Source organism: Macrosteles quadrilineatus, unplaced genomic scaffold, assembly GCF_028750875.1.
Source record: "Macrosteles quadrilineatus isolate MER2022 unplaced genomic scaffold, UCM_ALF_1.0 Scaffold_8__2_contigs__length_117827958, whole genome shotgun sequence".
Classification (NCBI taxonomy): Eukaryota; Metazoa; Arthropoda; class Insecta; order Hemiptera; family Cicadellidae; genus Macrosteles; species Macrosteles quadrilineatus.
The window spans coordinates 113,884,556-113,910,911 of NW_026542601.1; the positions used below are offsets into that span (position 1 = coordinate 113,884,556).

A 26,356-nucleotide genomic window follows, 5' to 3' on the forward strand; every position below is an offset into this window, starting at 1 on the left:
ACTGTATAACTGAGTAGGTTAGGTCTTTGAGTTAGGTTAGGATAAGTTAAGTTAAGTTAGGTTAGGATTGTTTAGGATGACACTTAAACAAGGAAATTCCTTCTGCCGGCAACTCACCCCTACCTGGCTTGGGCTTGGCGGAACTAAGGGACATTTTTGGGACCCTTTGAGGGCTTGGCGTAATTAAGGGAGATTTTGCTGCAATTGATTACGACCATACAAGATCAATATTTTGACACTTTCACTTCGTAATTTCCAAGCCAATAAAGCAGATCTGTGATTGTTCTTCATTTTGCTGGCAAAGTATTCTACACTCCTGTAGCTGTAGCACACGGCTGACGTCATCTAGGTCCACGACCGCCTTCTACAACAGTAAACTGTTATAGCCAGATCTTTGGCCAGATAATGTTGGCACGACTGATGATTTAAAAGACTTTGTCTTTGTCGCCGATCACGTGATCTGCCACTCTCTCTGTCATTGGTCAGTCAGGAGTCTGGCAGTATTGTGTCTGATTGAAAACAATTTGAATTTTAGATTTTCAGCTCTCTCAAAGTTTTTTGTAGTATGTAGAACTGATTTGTCATGCCATTTTTAGTAATTAAAATAAATAAATCCGTGTTTTAGGTGAGAGTATACATGTGTAAGACATTCTTTAAAATTACAACAAACCTTTCTATGGCGTTTAAAGTTAAAATGACATAACAAAATGTTCTTTAGGAAAATTGTATTTGCAAAGTGATCAAATACTATTCAATACCAGTCTATTAATTTGTTTACTAAATTATTGTGCCAATTAGTACCTATAAATAACCGGGGCTGATTCTATAGCATTTTGCAGCACCTTTATTTTAGTAAATGATCATGTACGAAATTTTATTTCTTCCGGATTCATATGATACTGTTAAATTCTCATTACTTCATGTGTTTCGAATAAATATGTTACAGTTTCAAGAATGTCCATACTCCTTCCATAATGGTATTATATATGAGATAGTTTATAAGAAATACTTATTTCGTAGTCCAATTTCTCGGTCAACGGTTGCATATCTATGAGTTTCAGTTATACCACATATACGAGCCTTGAAACATTTCGCAAATTCCAGGAAGAAGTAACTTACATTTCACATTCCTATATTACGCACAATATGGTTGACCACCTGTATTCCGATTTCCCAATCACAAATCTTCTACATCGCCACTTCTCGGGGTTTCCCGAGATACCTATGCCTCGCCAATAAATTCCCCAAACAGCCATAAAAGTGTGACTCAGTTAAGTCCCGGACATTCAACCTTTGTGGTTGTCTAAACTAAACATTTTCGTCAGATAAATGTCTGACTCATTTAGATTGCACAATAATGCGTGATGTAACTTATTTACGAGATTTCAAGTAATATTACTTGAAGATTGTGATATCACTTGCGTACATTGCGAGTATATTAGAGAGCAATTGAAGTAAACAACTACGATTATGTTGACTTGGTAGCTGAGTAGTTATAGTGCTCACATAGCAATCAAAAGGTTGCCGAATCGATCCTGAGAAAAGTCAATAGCTTTTTGATTGTTTGAAACTGGACCCAGCAGTTCTTGATCGTTGTATTTCAAACCTACGAATCCAAGACCTTCAACAGATGGTCCTGCACTTTGGACTCCATCCGAAGTACTAAATTCTCTTCCTGGAGCTCCACCCAATCCTCCACCTCATCTTCAACCTCATCTTCCACCTTATCCACCAACCCATCCAACAGCACCTCATCGTCATCCTCCACCCCATATTCCACCTCATCTTCCATCTCATCTTCCACCTCATCCTCCACCTCACCTTCCACCTCATTCTCCAACCAATCCACCACCCAATCCTCCACCTCATCTTCAACCTCATCTTCCACCTTATCCACCAACCCATCCAACAGCACCTCATCGTCATCCTCCACCCCATATTCCACCTCATCTTCCATCTCATCTTCCACCTCATCCTCCACCTCACCTTCCACCTCATTCTCCAACCAATCCACCACCTCATCCTCCACCCAATCTTCCACCTCATCTTCCACCTCATCTTCCACCTCATCTTCCACCTCATCCTCCACCTCATCCTCTACCTCATCCTCTACCTCATTCTCCAACCAATCCTCCACCTCATCTTCCACCTCATCCTCCAACCAATCCACCACCTCTTCCTCCAGGTCACTCTCAGTGCGTGAGAGTATTGCGCCCCCCACTGTGAGACGGTAATTACCTCTCAAATTTACACTTTGCTCTCGGTTTGCGGCGATTCGCAGCTCGTGACTTATGGGCAGATTTCATCTTCTCGTGATGTATTTGTTGCTTCGAGGTCGCTGCTTCTCCTTTCCAACGATGATCTACTTTGCGTTTTCTTTCTCCAGTTAAACCCGTTAATGAGAAAGCTTTTGAAATTGCTGTTGAAACGGCTAGTAGATGTTTGATTTAAATAAATTTAAGTGATATAATTCATATGCATGTTGGTTGAACATATTTTGGTAATGTAGAAGATTGTATGAAGTTTTTATGATTTTAAACGCATGAGGTTTCTTTGCTCTCTAAACCTTCCTATATTTTGAGTTACATTTTAATTGCTATGTATTTATTGAAGAGAACTTGAAGCAAATTAATCTTTTTTAAAAGTTAAGTAAAGCAAATATTTTTTTAAATAAATCACTAACTGCCCTAGGATTTGGATTTTGAGAAAAGATTGTTGTTTAAATAGAGATACATGGTCTATTGATTGTTTGCACAGTAACTGGATGGTAACGCACGGATAAACAATCTTGATACTGTACGTATAATTTTATAATCGGTGTCTGAATTCATAATCTTAACTAAACGGTAACTGTGTCGATGAATAAAATATGGTGGCCTATGTACCTATTTTTAGAGTTTTCATGATTTAGTTAACACAAAAGCTGTTGGATACAGTTTAAGAATGTTCACACAGTCAAGAAATGACATGATGGCATTCACCAAGGACTATACGAGAAAGAAATAATGGCTCTTTTGTTAAGGTTTCTCGAAACTCAATTTGTTATTAAAGATATTTACGTGTATATTGATAAAAAAGTGTACTTAAAAAAAATATTAAAAGTAATAAAGCAATAAAACTTTATTTTAGCCAAAAAAGTCGTTCAACACAAAAAGGGGGACAGTAACCATTTGTGGGTTATTACTCAAGCACTCATGAATTACTCATAAAAGTTCACAGCTGAACACTAATCCAGCAACATAAACATGAACAGTTTAAACTCCCAGGTAACCATTGACGGGGGCTTTTTGCAAGGTTACAAAGGATTTCCACTTGTTTGCTTTTGATAATGAAATAGTTCGGCGAGACTCTGCTCAAAGGATCGCTTCATACTCCACTGGTCTAGAAGTAAAATAAAAAAGCCCACCATGACGTCTTGTGATCGGTTACTCGAGTGCCTACAGCGCTGTGGGGTCTAGGGACACTTGAGTTGATCGCGATTATATTTTTGTAACTGACTTTTTAATTTGGCTTTGCACCCCTTAGCTGCATTCATTGTAATCGTCGAACTGCTCAAGGTCAAAAAGAGTATTGATAGAAAAGGTGAGAGAAATTACTCATTGTGCAACGTTACACGTTTGCAATTGAAGACAAAAGGTGAATAATCAAGAATGTAATGACTATGGTGCTTTTTGTTTGTTTGTCTGAGTGTAGAAGATTTCCATAGTTTAAAACAAAAATAGCTGAGGTAAGTGAGTTGTTCTTTATGGTTCAAAACTATACCGATCCGTAACTTGACCATTGGGCTTTCATTAAGTGGACCTGACCGATGAAACAGATGGTCTTAGTCAGTAACAAAGCTCTACAAGGCAACTCACACCATTCTACACTCATGCTTCACTCATATTTGGGTTAATATACGCACATTGGTGGGGTCCCCATCTCAATTGATAATGATAATGATAATTAGCGAGAAACCTTAAGTGGTAAAATATCTTTATAAACCATGTGTAAGGATTATTTTTGCCACAAATTCAATAGTAGAAAATAGTAAAAAACTTTCAGATGTCAATTTTATAATTAGTGTATTTAAATTTCATTTTCTACTCCGGCCACAAATAAGTACACATTCACTGTCTTTATGGTTGAATTCAAAAACAATATAAACCATCCAGATGTATACTTGTGAAGGTAATAGTTGTGACCAGAGCAGGGTGGTGACCTTGACCTTATCTAGCAACCCCCTGGGGAGTTTGTAAATCTGTAAATCACTCCCACTCTGCAGATGGCCTCTGTACCACTCGGACACTGTTATTTATTTATCTCAGTTATTTATTTATTGGCTACGCGGCCAAATAAATATTATAATAATTTTATTATTAAAGGTGCATGCACAACATAAACGCTATTTTAATTTGAACGGCATAGTAAAAAAAAAAAAAATAAAAATAAAAAAAACAAACAATAGGACTATTTTTAATTGAAGATGAAAATGTAAATTTTTAAATAAAAAATTAAGTTTGAATCCTGTCTTTGTTAACAACAATATATTTGATTTTGTTTCCTACACAGCACTGTGGTAAACCTTTTGTATGCATTAACTAAGCGTTATTTTAAACACATTCAAGAATTCAATATATTTGTAAAATTTATAATTAACATTTTTTTAGGATAGTATGTTAAATAATTCTTATCTCCCAGTACCCTACAAAGTTATTTACTCCAGGACAATGAGTTTTATTTCCTCATCCTCTGCTTAAAGTTTTTTCAACAGATGGGTATAAACGTATGTATATAGTTTTAGTTGATCGGCAATAATTTCCACATTAATTTTGAACATGACTTGACAAACTTTTGGATATTCATTTATCATAGATTTTTTTATTCCCATACCCTATCTAGACGTTATGCCATCGACAATGGTGATTTTCTGCTTATAGTAATCCACGCATTGGAAACACCCACCAGTTTTGGCTTTATTGCCTGGTCATATCCAACAGCACCTTTATTTTAGTTGTTTTCTAATAAGACAGTGACTTTAAAAATCGACGTTTCATAGGGTTAAATTTTCATGACGTGATCATTGTGCCCTTTTGACGATGATACTCAGAGCCTCAGTATCCAAGTTAGTTCTCTTTAGCTTTTACTGTAGTTTAATTTACGTTTCATTCAGGGATGGTATTATTCCTTCCTCGACGTCCCATCCCGGAGGAGACACTGGTCGGCGCCACCTGATCTTAGGTCAGACACGTCTTCTGATAAGGCAATCAGCTTATCACCGCTTCCTGACAAACATTTACCAGCGATCACCTGTCTCGCTCCAACAGATCTGTCATATCACTCATAGACCTACCTCAATCTCTACTGACATAGCCTCGGTTGAGATATTTCGAAGATTTTCTATCTTACTCACCTGACTTAGGCATATGTGAAAGTAAAAGATACATTCGAATACATTTGATTGACACCATAGAAATGCCATAGTAAAATTCTAAAAGGGTAGAACATTTTAACACATTCTTCGTTATGCAATGACACACATGTAACATCTATAACATCTGTAAAAGTATTGTGTGGTGGATCAATAAGGTTCGATTTAAAAAAATAGTTAATCGTTTAAGTCGATTTACTTTTGAGTTCTTTCTGCAATTTTTGAACTAAGAGAGCACCTCTGATAAATTTATGTGGAATCAGGCAATCAAGAAATAATCCTAAGTATAAGTAGCTCCTAGCCCTGAAATTACAGTGTCAATGTCAATTACTTTCCAAATTATATAACAGATTTATTTGGTACGTCTAACTAGCTTAAAATTTTTCAAATAAAATAAGGGTATCAGTGGTTTATTTTAGATAGTAGGTCAACCTGAGGACTTTTGAGAAAGTATGTCAACAAGTTTCACTATTTAGTACCTAATATACTAAAAATTAAATACGTGGTTTCTACATAGTAAAATTGTATCACCATACATTTTTTCAACGAAATAACCATTCACCGAATACATTGAAACAATTTATTCCATGGAATAGAACAATATTCCTTTCCAAACTGGTTCAGGTTGCTACTCAATAACCAAATTTCCCAGTGGATATTTAATTAATATCCAGGGACATTCCGGATTCACCACGGTCACGCAATCCGAATCCCGAATTTCACAATCCGAAGAGTAAATCACAGCGTCTCGATTGAGTGGTAGGCTAGGCGGTTAATCGTCATTATAGCTACGTGGGCGGAGTTAAACCCGCGGATAAATCAACGGCCGAATCTCAAATTGAATATTCGGTTGTATTTTCAGCCCGGGTAATACAGAGTTACGGTGGATTAGTTAATTAATATTTTATTACAATGCTGTAGGTCGCGGATTACAGGTTCATCTTGATATTTACTGCTTTGTTTGTTCAGGTTTAGAAAGGCTTGTCGCAGGTTTGGTGGTCTTTGACGCTATTGTCTAGGGTGTAGTAGAAAATAATGTTTCAAAAACACACTAGTGAAGTAATAAAACCCATTTAAATAACATTGAGTGCTCAACTTTAAAAAATATACCTCTATGGAGCCAACGGCATTCAACGCTATAAATCAGGTGTGTGCTTGAATTTTATTGTTATGCTTGAAATTTTCTAACCTAGCTCTTGTTTCTAAAAGAGCGTTACTGTTAGAAGATGAGTGAAATGGATAATGAAAAAAATTACGTAACCTCCTGTATATTGTCAGGTCAGATATATCCAGTTGGACAAATCCCATATCTAATGCATTTTGTTGATTTTGCTGAATAAACGATCTATGAATAACTCGCTTCCGCTCGTTGCACATTCACCTGCGTGATGTAAAAACGCTCTTACTACACTTGTAAGGTAAATACCTATTTTAAAATTAGTATGTGTTAAGATTAGACAAGCTTTTTAAAAGTCGAGAGGAATACGTAACCATGGACCAAACATATACTATTATAGACGAACCATCTTAATGAAACTGTAAAAAATCCGGAAGATTCTGTTGGTTGAGTGTGTAGAGATTTATCACAATGGATAAATCTCTACAACAACTATAATCCAAGCAAGTTTTACAACTATAATACAAGCATGTATTATAGACGAACCATCTTAATGAAACTGTAAAAAATCCGGAAGATTCTGTTGGTTGAGTGTGTAGAGATTTATCAATTTAAACCAGTTTCTAACTAAATACGTATAAGGATATATTTGAATGTATTCCTATCGAAAAATTTAACATGGTGTCTACAGCTAGTCATTTTTGGGTATTGATCAAACAAAAAGCCTAAAATAAAATTGTTAGTTCGTAGACAACTAATTGATTTTAAGCGCAAGTGCACCTATGATACTATTGTAAAACCTTAAGATTGTGTTAACTTTTACATATAGGATACTATTTTGTTGTGATGATATCGTCATGAGCACGATGAATAAATTTCACTATCTCAAATTCGAAAACAATAAAGAGAAATGGAATTTCAACGTAAGTACATCCACGATAAGAAACTTCCCACATTGTTAGAAACGAGGAAAAAACACAGATAGTCATAAACATCCGAGATAAAAACGTCAAAATTTTAGGTACAAAATAGCAGCACGAGTCCAAGCACTTGTTTAAAATATGAGCGAAGTTGTTGGTATAATCAATTTTGCATTGGCACCAACACATAGATGATTACCTCGTTAATCAGCAGAGTGTGAAGTTGTAAGTGATGTTTACTAATTTGCAGGCGGCAGAGACGGATTAGCATATTGGCAGCTTTCGCACGTTTAGAGCAAACAGACATACTGATGTCTTGGGGATATTGCTGCGTTATCTTTTGCCATATTTAGTGCATTTCAAATCCTTAGTTTAAACCTAAAAAAATATGTGTTGTTTGCTTGTTGACCAAAATATATAATTTTTTTATTGATATTATGTAAATTGGAGTTAAATATGCAATTTCAATTAGCAGTTGTTCAACTAATTGAGCACATTGTCAAATCTATTCATTTTGATAGTTAGAAACATACGGTTTACCATTAAATTCAAACAGTGCAATAAAATTTTCAACCTTAACCTGTGGATGAGTGTATGTGTTTGCACCATTTTATTGTGTTGATGTTAACAAAAATGTTTCATTCTAATCTAAGAACAAATATCAAGGTATTGCCAACTAAGCCATTTTTATAGGGAGGGTTACGGATACAAACAAACAGTAAATGGACGTTAGGTGTTCCACGCTTCGCTTATGATGAAGTATTGTATAGACCATTAGGTGTATTCTTCAGTTTTTACGCTATAGTATATTTTAAAATTCTAATTTTATTGAGAATAAAAAATTATTTGTTAACTATTTTGTTTACTACGCTCAATTGTCGGACCTAAAACCGCACACTTCAAAAAGCAGAAGGAACCAGTTAACATAGTAATAATAACTCCAATGAATTTACTGGCAATATTTTATTTATTGAATAATCAACCCGTATTTTTTAGCTTGCGCAATAGTCATTATTATTATTTTCACACTTATTTACTACTCATTAAACAAAGCTAAATGTTAAAAGTTTTGATTATTTCACTCTATTTATCGGAGTTATATGAATTGTAAGCCTTGAAAGTAACCGTAGATTTAGACAGGTTTCACCTATAATTTTTTAAATAATGTTTTTCAACAGAACCCTCAACAACAACCCTACATTTACCTTACATAAGTGCCAAATTTCAGCGTACGATTGTGCAAGCTTGTGAGAAATCGAACAACAAACAAATTTAACAAAAACTGTTGTACAATGGAGGATTTGCAAGAGGGTCGTGAGAGGGTGAGAAGATCTCAAAGGTTTCCAGAATCTGGGAAAGTATTAGAGTGGGAATGTTGACCGATGTCGGTTAGTTGAGAATAGACGCGGGGTGCATCTCCCATCCCAAGTGGGCAAAAAACGGCCCAAAACCGGAGGCCGGAACTTCCCATAACCTCTTATGTTAATCTGACTACTGATTTGTTTTATGGCCGAGTTTGTTTGATTGTGGTGACAAAAAGAGGCCGGTCCGGCTACCGTGGAATTGACAACGGACGAATGCTAATTTAGAAACTACTCGGTTAGTGTCGTATTTCAGAGGTTTGCATATTTTAACATTGGTGCTACTTAGTGGTTTGTGTTTAGTGTAGTGTTAGATCGTTTTTAAATTTTTTTTATTTAGTCTTATTTTTGGGAGATAAATTATAGGTAGTCGAAAATTTAATAGGTATATTTAGTTGATACAGATTCTTCAAGATTTTACTCTGACAAGTAGGTTATTAGAGACATGGTTATCAATTATATTTATTTGCTGTACTTTGCTTATTGTGAACTATAAGCGAAGTTAACAGAACAACTAAATGAAGTATAATAATGATTATTTTATGGATAACAGAGACCTACTTAAGTGTAAATTGATATAACAATTTACAAAGTTGACCTTTCTTGGTCTTACTTGTTAGTAAGCAAATATAACATTGTGTTATTTATTTTATACTCTTATATGAGCAATCAATGTTTGCTTGTATACTCGCTTGCTTGCACAAAGATTTCGAAAACGGCTTTGGCGATTCCCTTCAAATGTTTTAGATAATTGATAATTGATTATGGTCTAAAAACGTGTTTGATGCAGTTAAAACTGCCAACAAAATCTAATTACGTAAAAAAATAAATTGAAAGTCAACATTTTTTTACATTGGCCTTAGGGTTGCCAAGTAACTATGTTGACTGAACAAAATAACAAGGAAAAAGGAAAAAAAGATTTGTAACATGTGTTTATAACAAGCCATCCACAATATACTAGCAAATTACAAAATGCAGTACAAAGGAAAAACATCAGCTATTACTATTCAGTAAATATTACACTGAAGATTATTTGATATAGGCCTAGGTGGGAATAGTTCCGATCAAATACTGATTATTTAACTTGGCTCTCTCCTACCAAAATGTAATCCCAAAGTAATCAGCTGTTTAAATAAACAAAATTTCAAAATAATGTCTATGCAAGTATAGACATATAATAAACGAGTGATTCTTACCATCGACAGTAAAATATATTTATGTGATGTGGATTGCCAGGTTAAATTTCATAACAAATTGCGATTTCACTGTGACGTAAATAATAAAAGCCAAAATTAGTTGGGAATAAAACGTTTCCTTTATATTGCTTTTACAATGGAAATAACCTGCACCGAGCCATGAATCGGTCCCCAGGTACTTTTCACTGATTTAATTATTAATCCAGACAAATCATTTTTGTTTTACTTTGGTGGATCAACAGTTATTCAAATCTGTTTACACATACACAAATTTTCATTAATCATGAACTACTTCCAAATCCCATATTGATTTATCCTTTAAGAATTATTGTAATTACGTACAAATTTGAATTCTCAAACAAATAAAAATACATTTTTAACATGATCTGGATTATATAGGCAAACCCATAAATAATTTATGGTAGCCATAAAACTATATTTGAATAACACGGGGTTTATTTTCTCCAACGGACACAGTTTGATGCGGTGAAGCCATTCAGCCCTAGATTTTTTTGCACTGTGTAATATAATGAGTATTTTTTTGCCAGGCTCTAATAACTTTAATCAAATTCAAAGATCGCGATCGCCCGTGGGACCGAGGCAGGTAGATTCAAAACATCCGCAGTTCCGTTAGCCCTTCGCGTCTGCCCTTCACGACAAAGGCCTTTCACACAAAACCCATGCTAATTCTCAGAGGGTGTTCTCACCCATTTCGGCCACTTATTTACCCCAAGCTTCTGATTCTCAGGGCTGGACTCGAAGTAGTAAAACCGTCAATGGACTCCTGATAGGTTTTTAGCGAATTTCCCTATAGGGAAGTAGCTATTACCGTAGGTCTCATGGTAAGACTTAGGCCCGGGACCGATTTACTTTTTCATTTTGATGTCCCCAGACGCCAAAAACACCATTCGTTCAAATTTTTATATATGTATATATATATAGATATATATATATATAGTTGATTTTTTTTTTATATAAATTTATTAAATTTTATTTTTAGTTGGGGTGACAGTTAAATTTTAACTTTAATTTTGATAATCATTATTATATATATAGATTTATATATATATGTGTCCGTGAACACGATAACTTGAGTAATTTTTATCCGATTTTGATGAAATTTGGTTTGAAGGTGTAAGGCGGGATAAACTTGAATGAGTTCGCGATCCAGCATGATCGGACCATGGGAACAGGATTTTATGGGGGGTTTTATGGGGTAAAAATTGGTTTTTCTCACTTTTGACCCTCAAAACACAAAATTTTCCAATTTTTCTCTAAACCTTCTTAAAGAGCTTAAAAAAACAAACAATTCAGTATATCAAAGTGTTTTTGTACAGTTATTGGTTACGGAGAAAACTAAAAAAAATTTAAATTTAAAATTCCCATGTTATTCTTATGGAGAATATTGTAAAATGTTGTAGTTTGCTTGTTTATGGATATCTTTTGATCAAACTTGGCAAATATATTCATTTTATACTAAGCAATAATTATTTTACTTAAAACACAGTATTTATTAGTTTCCTTGTAGCAGCAAACCTAGGTACTCGTTAAACCTAATGTTATTTAAATAGATCAATTGAAAATCAATTCAGCCAAATGGAAATTCGCTTAGACGGCAGGTTTGCTGCGGCGGGGGTATTTTTTATATATTTTGATGTTTCATCACCAGTGGTGTTGAAAGGAAACTGTTTTCCCATTGTTAACGCTCAGTGGGCTCTAAATTACCTGAGCCTACTTTTGGGCAGATGTAATTTTTTACCCTTATTAATTATCATATATTACTGTATAAGTAAGGATTATTTTAATGTAAACTTTGACTGTAATTATGCTACAATGAAGAAAAACGTTACATTTCTATGTTAGAGCTGTGTTCAGTTTTAGAATGAACAATATGTAAGGTTTCATATTTATAGAATTCGAAACTACGAGTAAAACTAATGAACAACATAATCTTTTGTATTCTTAATACTATTATCGTGTGAAAAAGAGCAAAATACTAGCACACTCTATTTGAGGGTTATTTAACTGTAATGTATCAAGGTAAAACTGTCTTCAGCTGGTTTAAGAGATGGGATGTCTCAATATACAAAACCAATAGTGTAGATTATATTGAATCGATTTATCACCAGTTCATTCCAACCTAGCAATTAAGTTCTCATTTAAAATTCTAGAAAATTAAAAACCGTCTTATGATAACAAAAATTAAACAGGCACTTAAATTCAAACCAACCAATTATGTGTCAAAACATTTTTATACAGATTATCAGCACGCATCCCCTCAATAACTGAATTAGCAGCAGAAAGTGGGTTTTTGATACATTTTGAAGTACTAAAAATAGTAAATTTTACTGTCGTTTTAAATAAAAGAATGTTTACAATCCTAAAAAATTAGCTGGTCAGTATGGATATGATGTCTATCCTTCAAACTGAAATGCTTGTCAAACTGTAAGGTTTACAATGATGTCACCGAACCTTCTCCATCGAAGCATCCATCTCAGATTTACCCTCAAGTTTTATTTTATTCTTGCACTAGGTAAACACTACTACGTTACACAATATGTTATCATGTGAGACAATTGACTGACACTGGACTCAACCAGTGTGTACCTTCCGCAGGACAAAGGACCTGAGAAGGGAGAGTTTCTCCCACGGGACAAGGACTGTGAGATCCCTCAGGAGCTAACCTGCAGGACCCTCTCCCCAACCTGTATAGGGAGACAAGTGTAAGTGCGATAACCTGCTCTTGTCAACTTGCTCCTTATATCTGTCATAGTCATACGTGTTATTCCTGCTTGGCTTGCAAACTCGACTTGATATATTTCGTGAGGATTTAATTTTCAAAATTGTTTCTGTCAATTTAGTTTTAACGTATTGTTGTATAGTTTATTATTTCGTTAATCACATTGCCTGTATTTAATTTGTTAAGGGATTTTTGAAACCATCTTACTTAAATGGGGGGTTTAAAAATATTTTTCTCCTAAGCAAAGGAAAAATTGCTACTATTCTCCCAATTTAATATAACTAAAAAAAAAATTCGAACACATTTTAAATATGGCATTGTAAACTAATAATTAATTGGTATAAAGGATTTATCGTTAAGGTGAATTTTCTACACTAAAGAAACATAGCTAAAACGGCATATCTGTTGAAAAGAATAGTTTCAGGAGACTTAAATTGTTTGTTGACCATTAATTAGGTAACATGCGAGAGACTTGTGCATGTGGAATTTAACTATCTTGCAAATAGAGTCAACAATCTAGACATTTTCCAAAATGCTTCTACAAGCCAGTTTACTTTCCTCGTTTTTTCTATAACACAAGATGTTTTTCATAATTTCGTATTTGTTTATCGCAAGGGAGAAATTATTTATGCAATGTCAAATCTCTGTTTGAATACAAACTCTTTTTGTTTCTTTACATTTTTAAATTCATTGTTTACAATTTTTTTACACACTCGTACAAAAGATTTAAACTGTATTTCTCATACATGTCCTGCTACTAAGTTGACTATTGCGACAGAACCCGTTTTGACTGTGGAGGTCCCTGATGAGTTCGACGGTTGAGGAGTTCTCTAGGAGGCTGCGGATGAAGTAGTCTCCCACGGGCCGCGGGACTGCGCCCCCCTGGCTACCTGTACACCCTCGGCGACCCGACGACCCGCGACCGACCGCGGGAACTACTGGACTGGACCTGTGGATATCGTAGCAATGTTACACCCCAGAAGTGTTGGAAATTGTAATAGGCTACAAAAGGAGTTCAGTTTAAAAAAGTTAAATCATGGTTCATTTTAGAATATTGCCTCTAATCAACAGAGAAGAACAGAGTACCGGTAGCTTAAATTGTCCAACTGTCATAAACCGTCATACTAGATTTTAGATTGAATCTTAACCGAGGTTGATTTTCAGTAGTATTATTTACAAACCTTTCTGTTTTTATATTGGATTATGTATTATTTTCCAATATTTAATTTTTGTGTTCAAATACGTTGAACTGATTTACAACAGATTTTAGGTTTGTTTTCTTAGTTTTCAATGTTTTTAAAATGTGTACATCAACATTTAAACTAGGCATTAAGTTCTGTACATATATGATCACGACAATACTGTTAATACTGTTCGATGAAATGGCAACCATACATAGTAGGTATTTAAAGCCAAGTATGAATGGAGATGAGTGTAGGATGAGTGGCGCGATCTTGTAGTCTTGTTAGTGACTAAAGCCGACATTCCTTAGACACAGCTGTTAATTAATAGCCCATGCAGCTAATGGCAACTAAGGGACCTTCAGTTTATAGTGGAATCCGAACCACATTTTTCCCTTGGTATATACGAATTGGTCTAATTATCAGGATAGTACTGCGGATAGTCGTAGTACTCACTCGTGTGGACGTTAATCCACACCAGGGAGTATCACATCCACAGTGCATGCCTATAAATATCCACAATTCGTGACCTCCTAGTAGCTGGATTACAGGGCGACGCCCGTCCCAGTCATTTATTAAAAAACTAACACAAAATTAATAAAAACATTTCTGAAATTAGGTCACTTACAGGTAGGGGTATATGATTCTTAAACATTAACAAGAAAATCTAATTGCATTGATGGTAAAGTAGTATACGATCGAAATCTGAAGCTGTACGTGAAATATATCGACCTGTCCTACCACACTGTCGTTGAAGTGTAATAACAAAATTGATATAAGATATAGTCAGCTTAGCTTCGTTTGTTTTTAAGTCAACTTATCAAATCTGGGTTTACAATCATAGAAAATGTTCTAAAACAAATTCTGTCAAGCATATTTCAAATCTTTAGATGGTGCAACTCGAACCTCTCATCCTCACCACGTGGTAACTCATTTACATCGCAGGTTCCCAGGCTGCAGGTTGAAGCGACAGGTCCGGAGGATGAAGATGAGTAAAAACTAGCAGATGTAGACACCCACATCCGGACGGAGCTCCTGTTTCCACCCCCTTGTAGTATACTATAGCAGTTCATTGATGGGAACATCTCCCGGGCCATTCACAAACTTGCCCACAACCCTTCTTTGGCAGGTGGGATCTTTCGCAAAGGATTCAATTCGAATTCTGGTCCTTCGAGCCGGATGCTTGGAATTGATACTTGGGTGCTTTCAAGTGCGATGGTGTAAAGTCGTGCATATGCTTGGATGTTATTTTTTGGCTATACGTTTGATCTTCAGAATTAATTTGGTATACAATCTCGCAATGGGTGGGAATCTTCTAATAACTTTTAGATCCATAGAGAAACTAACGAAAACTAACGAAGGTAAAATTGTAACATATTAGCTTACTTAGAATTCAGACTCATTGAAACGGATACTTCCACAATTAACCCGATTTTTAAAGACGACTGTGGAATAATACCACGATGTCTTACGTCGCTCTCTAAGATGTCACCATTTGGTATACTTTTTGAAAGCCACCTTATACTATCAATTATTCTCATGTTACTTTTATTGTATCCCATTTAACGTATTCAAATATATAATCTTGTAGTTCAGTGAATCTATCAATCCGAACCTTATGTATTAAGGATCTTGATTTATCATAACAAGAGTTTGTCAGAAATTTGACAAAATTTCATACAGTGAAGATAGCAACAGGCCTTTGTAAGCTACACTGTTTTTTTGAAAATTTTACGTTGTTCGTGAAATCTTTCAGAATAATGTTTATGGAATGCAGAACACACTATTCGAGGATTTCCTGTAATGTGTGTTTTATTGTATGAAAGTGGTGGAAACTAGACTAAACCATAGCTGATTTTCTTCATATTATGTTTAACGTGGACTTCCATTACGCTCATTAATCCCGACGCATAGAACCCGCAAACGGTCCAACTTGACTAGTGTTTACTGTAATTTTATGCACCTGGCAATCAACACCCAGCCCTAATCTTTCATCAGAAGTCCCACTAACAAACTCCAGTCTAGTTCTCACACACAAGTAGACGGGACTAAATGAAAGGTTCGACGCGATCGGTTAGCTAATAGCTGTAATAATCCTGTGATACGCGTTACACCAGGTAATGACAAGCCTCTTATCAACCGGAAGTATCGGGCCCAACGAGCCGCTTCCGGTCGCAACAATCAACAATCAATGCTGCAAACTTAACGTCAACTTGGGAACAAAGGTGTCATGTTTGACTTCCTGGGGAACACCTGGCGAAGTGGTCGACACTGGTAATCGTGCTTTTAAATCGGCTTAATGAAAGGATCAGGTGAAAGAGTGTTCAGGGTCACTTGCAACCGTTGAACATTGTTGTGGAGTTTTGGAGATGTATTGTTACGCGTGATGCTTTGATATCATATGGGATGTAGATGGCAATGAAGTGCTGTAACGGTTGAAAGTGCAATGGCAAGAAGTAAATACTGTACTTTTGTTGGTTGAGTGAGGTTATTTTGTGTACATATAGCAATAATACGTACTGTACTAAGTATTCAGAAGAGTTCATTTCACCAAACCTAACCAGGTCTTCAAAATCTGTCTAGCATTTTTCATAAAAGATTCAAAATTTCAACTCGAGTCACCAAAAAAGAAGGTCCACCCCTTAAAACTTAAAACCAGCAGTTCCTAATAAACCAGAAACAAATGCACTGTTCTATTATAGTAATGCAAATAAGCTTAATAATTGTAATGGTAATTACAAGTAAGTTTATTTTTCAATGCCGTTCTAATCAAATTCACGATAATGATACCGTAAAACCGTTAATACCTGTTAACAAGTATAATCGTAAATATTTTTACGATCATAAATCACATAAATTTACATAAATCACTTTATGTTCATTAAAAGTGTTGGGTTGGAAAATACATCCACAAAAACTTACAAAAACGTCCGTCAACATTTCTTTCCCACTTTATAACATTATTAAATTGTATTGGTTAAATTGACCATAAATAATTCCCGTTTAAATTGATTATATAGTAGGACAGGAGAAAGTTCCCCCATTTAATATTCGACAAGCTTGTTGTTATCCTTCCTTTTTGCCCCACCCACATCTTTGGCGCGTCAAATCTGTGGGCGTCTGCCAAATAAATCGTGTCGTCTCAGATTTTGGGGCAAAATCGTAACCACAATACTTCGTCATAACCTGCGCATTTACAGCACTGTAAATTACACTTTGGCCCCGTCAGAGAACAGTTTATTAATTTATAGATGACTGGGTTATTTACGCGTCGGAGCGGGCGGCGGCTTTAGAATTTGGGTTTAACGACCCCCGCCCGTCCACAATGACGGTTTTATTCGCTGTGCGAACCCCTAATTGATTTATTTGGTGAAAACATGTGTTTTAAACTGAAATCGCTTTTGACCGCCTGACCTCTAACTTTTTGGGAGAATCGCTTGGGAACAGGTGAAAAGAATTCCATCTTTGGTGTAAAATACTATTACCATGTTTATGAGACCTGATATATTAAGGAATAGTTGTGTAAACCCCTAATTGATTTCTTTGTTGAAATCGTGTGTTTACAAACAAACTCCTACATCTTTTTGGGGGTTGTTCGGGACCGGTTGAAGAGAATTCGATCTTGCAAGTAACGTGTTCGCATCTCCTTGAACCTACAATATTTAGGAGTTCTTAGACTTGTTATGGTAAACTTACCTTAACAACTTAACTTAACTTAACTTAACTTACCTTGTTAAGAGTTATCTTAGTTTTTTTTTTTCATACAACAATGCCTAGGTGCGTAAATATGAGTGAGGGATGAGTGTTGAAAGGAGTCATTGATCTGTGTAGCTTACTGACCAAGATCAGCTGTTTTCTTAAGACAGGAGCGAGTTTCGAACCATCAACAAACTACTACCTTTTCTAAAGTGACCTTGAAATCTTACGTTCATTTATTTATATTTTTAGATAGGCCTAGTACTGTATGTCCATTGATTAAACGCTCTTGGTTAGTCTCTGGTACAGTATATCTAACCTCTTGTTAAAAATAAGTCATCCAGTTTTAAAACACCTTCCACAAAATTGAATGTACCAATTAAATAACACTAGTGGTCGTCCAGTGGTCGAAAACTCGACCAATAGTAATCTACACACATTGCTATTGGATACTGAAGTAGACATCCCACCTATATGGACCAGCTGTCACCATTTTTTACTTAAAACATTTAGTTAAGTGAGCCAGTCAAAGAATGTAAACTAAAATTCTATTTCCTACCTTTTTTTTTGTTGCTGATAAAGTAGATGGGTCATAAAAGTTGTTATAACTCATAATAAGTAGTTCCAAAAGTTTTACTTGATAAAAAACATTGTGTATTCTACAGAAATTATTCATTTAGATTAGAGAAATCTGTTGGTGGCTCACATCAACTGAGACGAATTTAATTTAATTTAAAAACTGGCGTCAACTTAACATTGGGATGGGAACGAAATGTTGTAAGTCAAATGGTCGAAGGTAGAGGCTTCTCTATTTCCACCCCACCCTGTAAATAAAACATGTAATTGTAATTTCTTACATTTCTTTTGATTTTCTGTTTATAATTTGTTGTTATTTCGTCACCAGCATGGCAACCCATAAAGCCCATGTTAATTAAAAAAAAATTCAAATTCATTTTTTGTGCTTATATTTGAGCCTATTTTAATTTTGAAGGGGATTCTGCACATCTACAGGAAAATATCTTTCTAACAGTATGCGTAGATTTTCCCTACGATGCCCACGAGCTGAGAAAAAAGGTTTTAAAGAAACATGCTTGCCTATTAATATATGGATAGATAATTGAATAATAACGCTGTAAAATCTTGCACATTATGAAACACCATTAACTATGTGTTGCGTGCACAACAACATTGTATGAATCGCAACTTCAAAATATTTTTACAATAAAAACAAATACCTGTCACCAAAACATAAACAAGATGACCGACATTATCGTGGGATTAGACGGCGGTTCCCATGGTGACGCGGGGGGGGGGGGGTGCTGGGCCTAGATAGCCTGGGAATACTCAAAGCAAAGTGTATCACACGTCTATGAATGTGTGGGGAGCTGCAGGGTGTAAACAATACCTGCGTCTCCACGTCCACCTGCCAACTCTTCCACTCGTGGGATTCTGCGATTCCGGAATCACTCACAGCGGCAGATGTAACCAAACCTTTTCTCCATGATTTGCGCTTTTTGCCGTCGTTTCCGCAAAGTATCACAACCCCTTGGATGTCGGTGCAAAAAGTGTGCAAGTAGGTCAGTAGGTGGTTTCGAAGGGTTGGTGGGAATTGATTCTTGAAAGTTTTGTTTGATGATTTTTGGGGATACACTATGTTTAACTATATCAGTTGGTGCTAGACCACACATACAGAGGTATGATGGCTGGGAGGGACCGTTTTGAAGGGTAACAGAAAGGTTCAATTTGAATTTTTAATATTATCAGTAACCAACCAAAATCAATGTGGAGTCTCAGGGATGTAGATTTAAAAACAATCTCATAAGAATTCCATGCCACGCCATTTGGATCACGAGAAGTTACTTTTGATTTGCATTAATTGCATGCATTTTATGCTGAGTGTCAAACTCATAAATGACTTCTGTTTCAAAACTAATTAGAAGTGAGTCGAACAAAACTCCGGAAGAGATTGAAAAAATTTCATCAGCATTCTAGGTCCCTCAATTATGACCTAGAGAAGGATGCATTTCATTTTCATAAAGTTCATACATGTAATTTCCAGTCTCAAATTATTTTTCTAATCTAGCTTAAACATCCAAGTCAGTGCTGATCCAAGGCTCTAGAGGAGATTTTCCAAAAGTATCACTAGCATTCTGTTTTTAAGCATCATGCAAAATCCGTTTATTATTATATATTTCATAGACTTATGCCCAGTCAGAACTCAGAAGTGAGTGCTGACTGCTAATCTCATATTACAAAAGATATTGATGAACAGTGTTATCAGAATTCGAGATAAGATGAAGATACACAGAGAGAAAACCCGTTATTCATTATGTTCCCACATTGCCTAATCCTAATCTAAAAACTCACAAGTTCTCATACTGGTTCTCAACCAACATTTCAAACTCAAACTATTTTAAAACCCATTATGCGTGAGTGCTGATCCAAAACTCCGGAAGAGATAAACAGTGTCATCAGAATTCCAGGTCAGACCATGAATGACACGGAGAACACTGTCAGTGTTGGAGGAGTGAAAGATCGACGTCGGAATCTGCAGTCGTGACGTGAGCTGAATGAAGCAGCAGCGCAGTGCATGAGCCTTTAATAAATTAACCAAACACATCATCGTGAGAGCGATAACGTCGCGGACTAGTTTGGAAATCGTGACCTTTGACATAACGTAACGGTCGAGGCGCAAAACGATTCATTTGGAGCGCACGCTCGTCGCTCGTCCCTTTAGGTTGTGGATTGTGAGCGTTTGATTGGGAGAGTGTCTTTGAGATGGTGGGAAGTTCAAGTTGAAGTGGTAAAGACTTCTATGTTTTTTCCTTACGATTATATTCAATTACATGAACTGAAAGAGGAATTTCCTAGAGTACTCTCGAAGTTCATCCTGAAAACCAAACGGGCGAGGTGAAGTAGAATACTGAAATAATATGGGTGCCAGTATTGGGCATTCGATAAGAGGTATTGGCGATCTTTTAGATCTTGATAAATAAATGCAAACCCATCTTGGAAAGTTTTGAAAATCTATTGTGTTACTAGGTGTACATTGCAGTTGTCTGCTTGCAATATTGAGCGGAGCAAGCATATTAATCCAATACTTTTGTAAAGTCAATGCAACATCTTGTTAACGTAAATGGGACGTCTCCTTAGATTATCCAAAGTCAATTCTTTATCTGTTTATCGTAAATGAGATCTCTACTTGCAGTATTTAAAGTCAATGCGACATCTGGTCCACATAAATAAGAAATCTACATACGGTTTCCAATGTCAATAGTATATTTGGTTCACAACAATGGGATGTCTACTTGCAGTATCCAATGTCAACGGTATATTTAGTTCACATTAATAGAATGTCAATTTGCAGTATAATGGTCACATAAATGATTGGCCACATATAGGTTCACATAAATGAGATGCCTATTTGCAGTAGCCAAAGTCAATTGTCTAATTGGTTCACATGAGAGCCCATTTGCAGTATCCAAAGTCAATGGTGCGTCTGGTTTACGCAAAGGGAATGTCTACTTGCAGTATCTAGAGTAAATGATACTGATCTTTGATGATAATGATCTTTGGTTCACATAAATTGAATGCCTATTTGCAGTATCAAAAGTCAATTGTATATTGTGTTCACATATGGAATGGCTATTTGCAGTATCTAAAGTCAATGGTGCATTAGCCTAATTCCGTCAAACCTAATTGATTATTCATTTTGTAGTAAATTTACTCAACTATATCAATCCGATTGTCCTTCCTTTTTGTTTTGTATTTGTAATGAGCTAGGTGCTAGCTTAGATTTGTTGACTAACATAACCATAAGGTCCACGTTAAATGTCTAAACATTTTAAATTTACGTAGGGAAAAGCACTGTGGTCTGATTTGTAACATTTCAGATTTATACCTTCCCACGGTTGGTTACTATGACTGTGCTACATTTCGTGCAGATCGCTTCAGCCGTTCAGGAGGAGTATTTGTAAAAGCAGAAGTGTGTTATAAGAGCTTCGCTCCGCTCAATAATATTAAGAAAACAAAGCAACATTTACGTGAACAGATAAAAAAGTTTTAAAATAATTATGATCAAGGGAAAGTGTTTTGAAAACAAACTAAAAATAATGTAATGGTTTATCCATTTATCTACGTTGTATCTGGGAGAAAACGACAAATCTTTGAAAACTGTTTTAATTGATCTTGGCTTTTCTGTAATGAGTGATGTAAATAAATCACTTTTTCCAACGAAAAATCTGGTAAAAGGTATATATACTGCTTATTAGATTGATTAATTTAGATGATTATTGATTATTGATTCGATTAATTTGTACTCCAGGCCTTGAACTACGTCCACCACGTTGAGCAGTTGAATTTTCATTTACCACTGAACTACACATCAAGTTCGTTTTTAATTATTGAGCTTCAAAAGAATTTCACAAGATTAACGGATAATCATTACTTACACAAAATTTTCTAATAAAATGAATGATAAAACTCTCACTACATTGTCAGCGAAATATGATATGTCCTGGATATCTTACCACTAAGGAAATTGAGAAACCACTTATTCGTTTCCACGGATTAATTTTAGTATCGACACTTTTAGCATCGACAAATGATTTTTTTTCGTTTCCGACACACAATGAAAACTCCTCATTGGGCCAACTAGCTAATCTCCACTTTACGACGGCCCGTTACTGAAACCAAGCCCTCATAAACGGATACTTTGAAAAGGGTAATTAAGTGTCTGTAAAGGCATAAATTACCCAGGGATAACCCAGATCACAAAGAGTTGGGTCTACCTGCGACCTGACCTTACCCTAAACTGAACCGAGGCCCGCAAAAACCTGCTGCTACGACAGGATTTGCTCATCTCCCTTCATTGTGTGATTTTAATGTCAATCATGAAAGTAAAAAAGCTTTGTTCTTGATCTACCTGTATTCAAGTTTACCGTTTTAATTATTCACCGGGTTTTACATTTGTAACGATGATTTGTAAAGCCTAACGCTCTCGAGCAGTTGGGCTGTACACTTATTCTTTTGACGGAATATTCAGAATTGAAAAACCTTGGTAATCCAAGATAGGATACTGTCATGTTTCCAATTTTTATTACAAATAAACAAAATATTGAGCAATTCAAATACACTACAGATTTTACAGTCAGAAAACATAACTTCTTACGTAGCATTAGTACATTTGATAACATAACTTGTTATACAGAGTTTATTTCTTCTTGCTATATTCGGGGTGATCCTACAATTTATTGTTTCTCGTAAGTCCAAGGGTCATGAAATTTGTTTTCTTCAAAACTATAGTTGGACAATAGTGGTCTGAGGAAATGGAGGTTTTCCTTTTTTTTCAAGAGGTTGGCAACAACTTTTAACCTTGCAGTTGCCCGTCCACATAGACTACAGATCTGTGAGAGGAACGTAACCAGCAAAGCAAGGGGGAGCCGGTACAGTACGAAGGTGAACTGTACTGAGGAGGTGGTTCATGTTTGGTTGATATTTAAATTTCAAGTAGCCGATTTTTAAGACTGCATTCACTTGAGTGTCGAAACAGTATAAAAAATATACAAATAAAAATGTATCATCAAAAGTGAAATTCACACTTCATCTCCCACTCTGACCTAGCTGTCATGATAGATATTCCCCTCTTCGTTCATAAGGCATTCATTGGAAATCATCATCTAGATCTTAAGATTTCAAAGAGATGATTCAAATATACTTTCACGCAATTGTATACCAGAGGTTTATAGACACATTTGATAGATGAAGCTGGGTATATTTTTAATAAAGACACACTATTCCCAAGGTTTTATTGAGCTTTTCCAATGTGATATTCATAAAATCTCTCCTTCAATCTGTCCCTCTGCTCGAAAGTTTGTCATTGGGACAAAGATGACCTTGATTTTCAGATTAAAATGCTCTTTCAAGAATACTCCATTTATATTTTAGATTTTTGGTATTTTAATAAATGGTGCTGGCCAACGAAACAGCCGGTCTTAGTCAGAAGCAAAGCTACATAAGGTATCTCACTCCAGTCTATACTCATCCTTCACTTATATTTGGGTTACATATGCACCTAGGAGTTTCCTTGATCCCAAAACAATAATGATGACTTCAATACCCATACAGTTAAGGGTGTTTGGTCAAAAATTTTATTTCTTATTTTTTGTTATTGTTCAATTGTACTAAAAATTAGAGATACAAATATATAAGAAATTTTTTTTTTATTTTGAATACTAAGCGAGATATGAAGTTTGAAAGTAGTAAATTTTTCATCTTTGGTACCAATTCACAGGGAGAATGGGTAATGCGATTCTCACCAAAATTGGCATTCAGGTGTGTAAAAATAAGATGATAATTACTGGCTATTTAAAATTATAAATTATAAAAAAAATTTTTAATTTTAATTTTTTTAAATTTAATTTTTTTTTAATTTAATTTTTTATAATTTTTTTTTTAAATTATTAAAATTAAAAAAAAAAAATTTAAATAGCTCTTTGTTTTTGGGGAAAATTTATCTGTATTTTGGAATCTAAAAAAAATTTATATGTTAATTCGTTTGGGCTGTGAATTCGTATCTTTGATGCCTTGCGCTGTCGGAGCACTACTCGTTGAGTGTGTGTACACTGACACCGGGGCTTTAGAATACAACGATAAACGTATTCTTTCAATGTTATAAGATGTTAATAATTACGTGATGTTAAAGTATTCTAAAGCCCCTGTGTTAGTGTACAAACTCTCAACGAGTAGTGCTCCGACAGCGCAAGGCATCAAAGGTACGAATTCACAGCCCAAACGAATTAACATATCATTTTTTTTTAAATTCCAACATACAGATAAATTTTCCCCCAAAACAAAGAGCTATTTTAAAATGTTTTTTAAATTTTTAATTTTAAATAGCCAGTGATTATTATCTTATTTTTCCACACCTGAATGCCAATTTTGGTGAGAATCGCATTACCCATTCTCCCTGTGAATTGGTACCAAAGATGAAAAATTTACTACTTTCAAGCTCCATATCTCGCTTGATATTCAAAATAAAAAATGTTTTCTTATATATTTGTAATTCTAATTTTTAGTACAATTGAACAATAACAAAAAATAGACATGAAAATTTACGACCAAACACCCTTAAGTTCCATTGGTTACTCGTGCATGCAAGACAGTAGATTAAAAAAGTATCATCCCTACCTTTGACGTTTCTCCAATTAGTAGTTCATACAATCAGTACCTCCTCATAGGTGGGCAAAGTTCAATTTGTTTTCTATGCGTTAAAACGTGGTGCAAGGGGGGGGGAGTAACTTAGTTTTCTGGTTTCAAAAATACTTCGTTCAAATCTTTGGTTGAGTTGGAATACTCAAAATAGTTTTATGAGTGAAAACATTTTGAAGTGAGAAATGAAAAAATCATCAAATTCAGAAGACCTCACAAGTACGCTATTCTGACTATTCCCATAGCTTCAGAGTGTTTCTTGATGTGAAGTTCACACTATCTTCTCTCCTCCCAGCTGTCTAGTTATCCTCTGCTCCACAGTTCGACTCCAGAGGTCGCCGGATGTTTATCGGAGTCACAGGTGTCACTCGTCCACCTTCACCTGTCTCTCAGTCTCTGTCTCTATCACTATCTCTTGTCTCTCACTGTCTCTCGTCTCTCGTTTCTCTGTGTCGTCACTCCATTCTAGATGCGGTCGGATAAGAAGCATATCGTTTTAAAACCACCCTTGACTAAAATAACAATCTAATCATACTCTGACTGAGTGAAAATGTGACATGGTGCGAAATTGTAGTGGCACAGTCGTGGTAAGCAGATATCAGGTAATTAGTTCAATTAGAATTAAAATATTCTTGAAAGTCTATGTTAATTTGCAAATACAGTACCTTATTACGGCATTACAATGGCCATTGCCTCATCATCTCTCTGGATCGTCGTTGCCTTTACTTAACGTATTTATTATATTAAATTCCCAAAGTTAGCACTGAGTTTTTAGACATTGCGAAAAATCAATTACTGTCCCAGTTTCTCTTATAAAAATTTGAAAAGCTGCTTCTAATTAGTTGCAGAAGGCCTACTGATTTAGATTAGTAGACCGAAATATAAATGATGGATACAATAAGAAATTTATGGTAAAAAAATCAGAAAGATACGATAAATTACTCAGGTTATTGTGACTCGATTATTGTGTTGTTTTGTTTGACGCTTGTTGATATATTATGTTCAGCTTAAGGATACGTCCTTATGATACCTGCTTATCATTTGAACTTAGTGTAACAAATTTAGGATAAAATTGACTTAAAAAGAACATACGATACATCATCCGTGGACTGTGTATTCGTATTCTCACTCAATTCAAAATATTTTATGTGATATAAACAAGATCTTTGCCCAGCTAGCACTTGATGATTGTCAGAAGGTTAGTTTAATATTTCTGTTGAAAGGGTTTAAGGTTATAAGGAGTAAAATTGTCATAAGCTTATCTGCCATCTGGGAAAGTTATTGTAATACAACTTGTCGCGTTGCCGAATAAAAATGTAATCCTTTCACAAATCACATGCTTTTTGCACACATGAATGATACATACAGAAATTTCCTTTCTTTGTCTTGACAATACAATCACTACAAATGACCTACCAAACAATGACGGAGAAATTGAGCTCCGGGATACGACTAGATGAGCCACGCGCGAGCTTAATAGCCCAACAGCTAATCCAGCGAGCTAATAGCTCACAGCACAGTAGAGA

The 26,356-nt window shown here is 35.4% G+C and overlaps 1 protein-coding gene across 1 annotated transcript; it reads right to left on the reverse strand.

Moving 5' to 3' along the window:
* Positions 1-241: 241 nt before the first annotated feature.
* LOC129000672 (probable inactive protein kinase DDB_G0270444) lies at positions 242-25,320 on the reverse strand. The gene is made up of 4 exons (XM_054427634.1): positions 25,199-25,320; positions 13,491-13,693; positions 1,622-2,220; positions 242-364 (listed from the first exon to the last, which is right to left on the reverse strand). Exons 1-4 carry the CDS (start codon positions 25,318-25,320, stop codon positions 242-244), a joined length of 1,047 nt encoding a protein of 348 aa, XP_054283609.1.
* Positions 25,321-26,356: the final 1,036 nt, after the last annotated feature.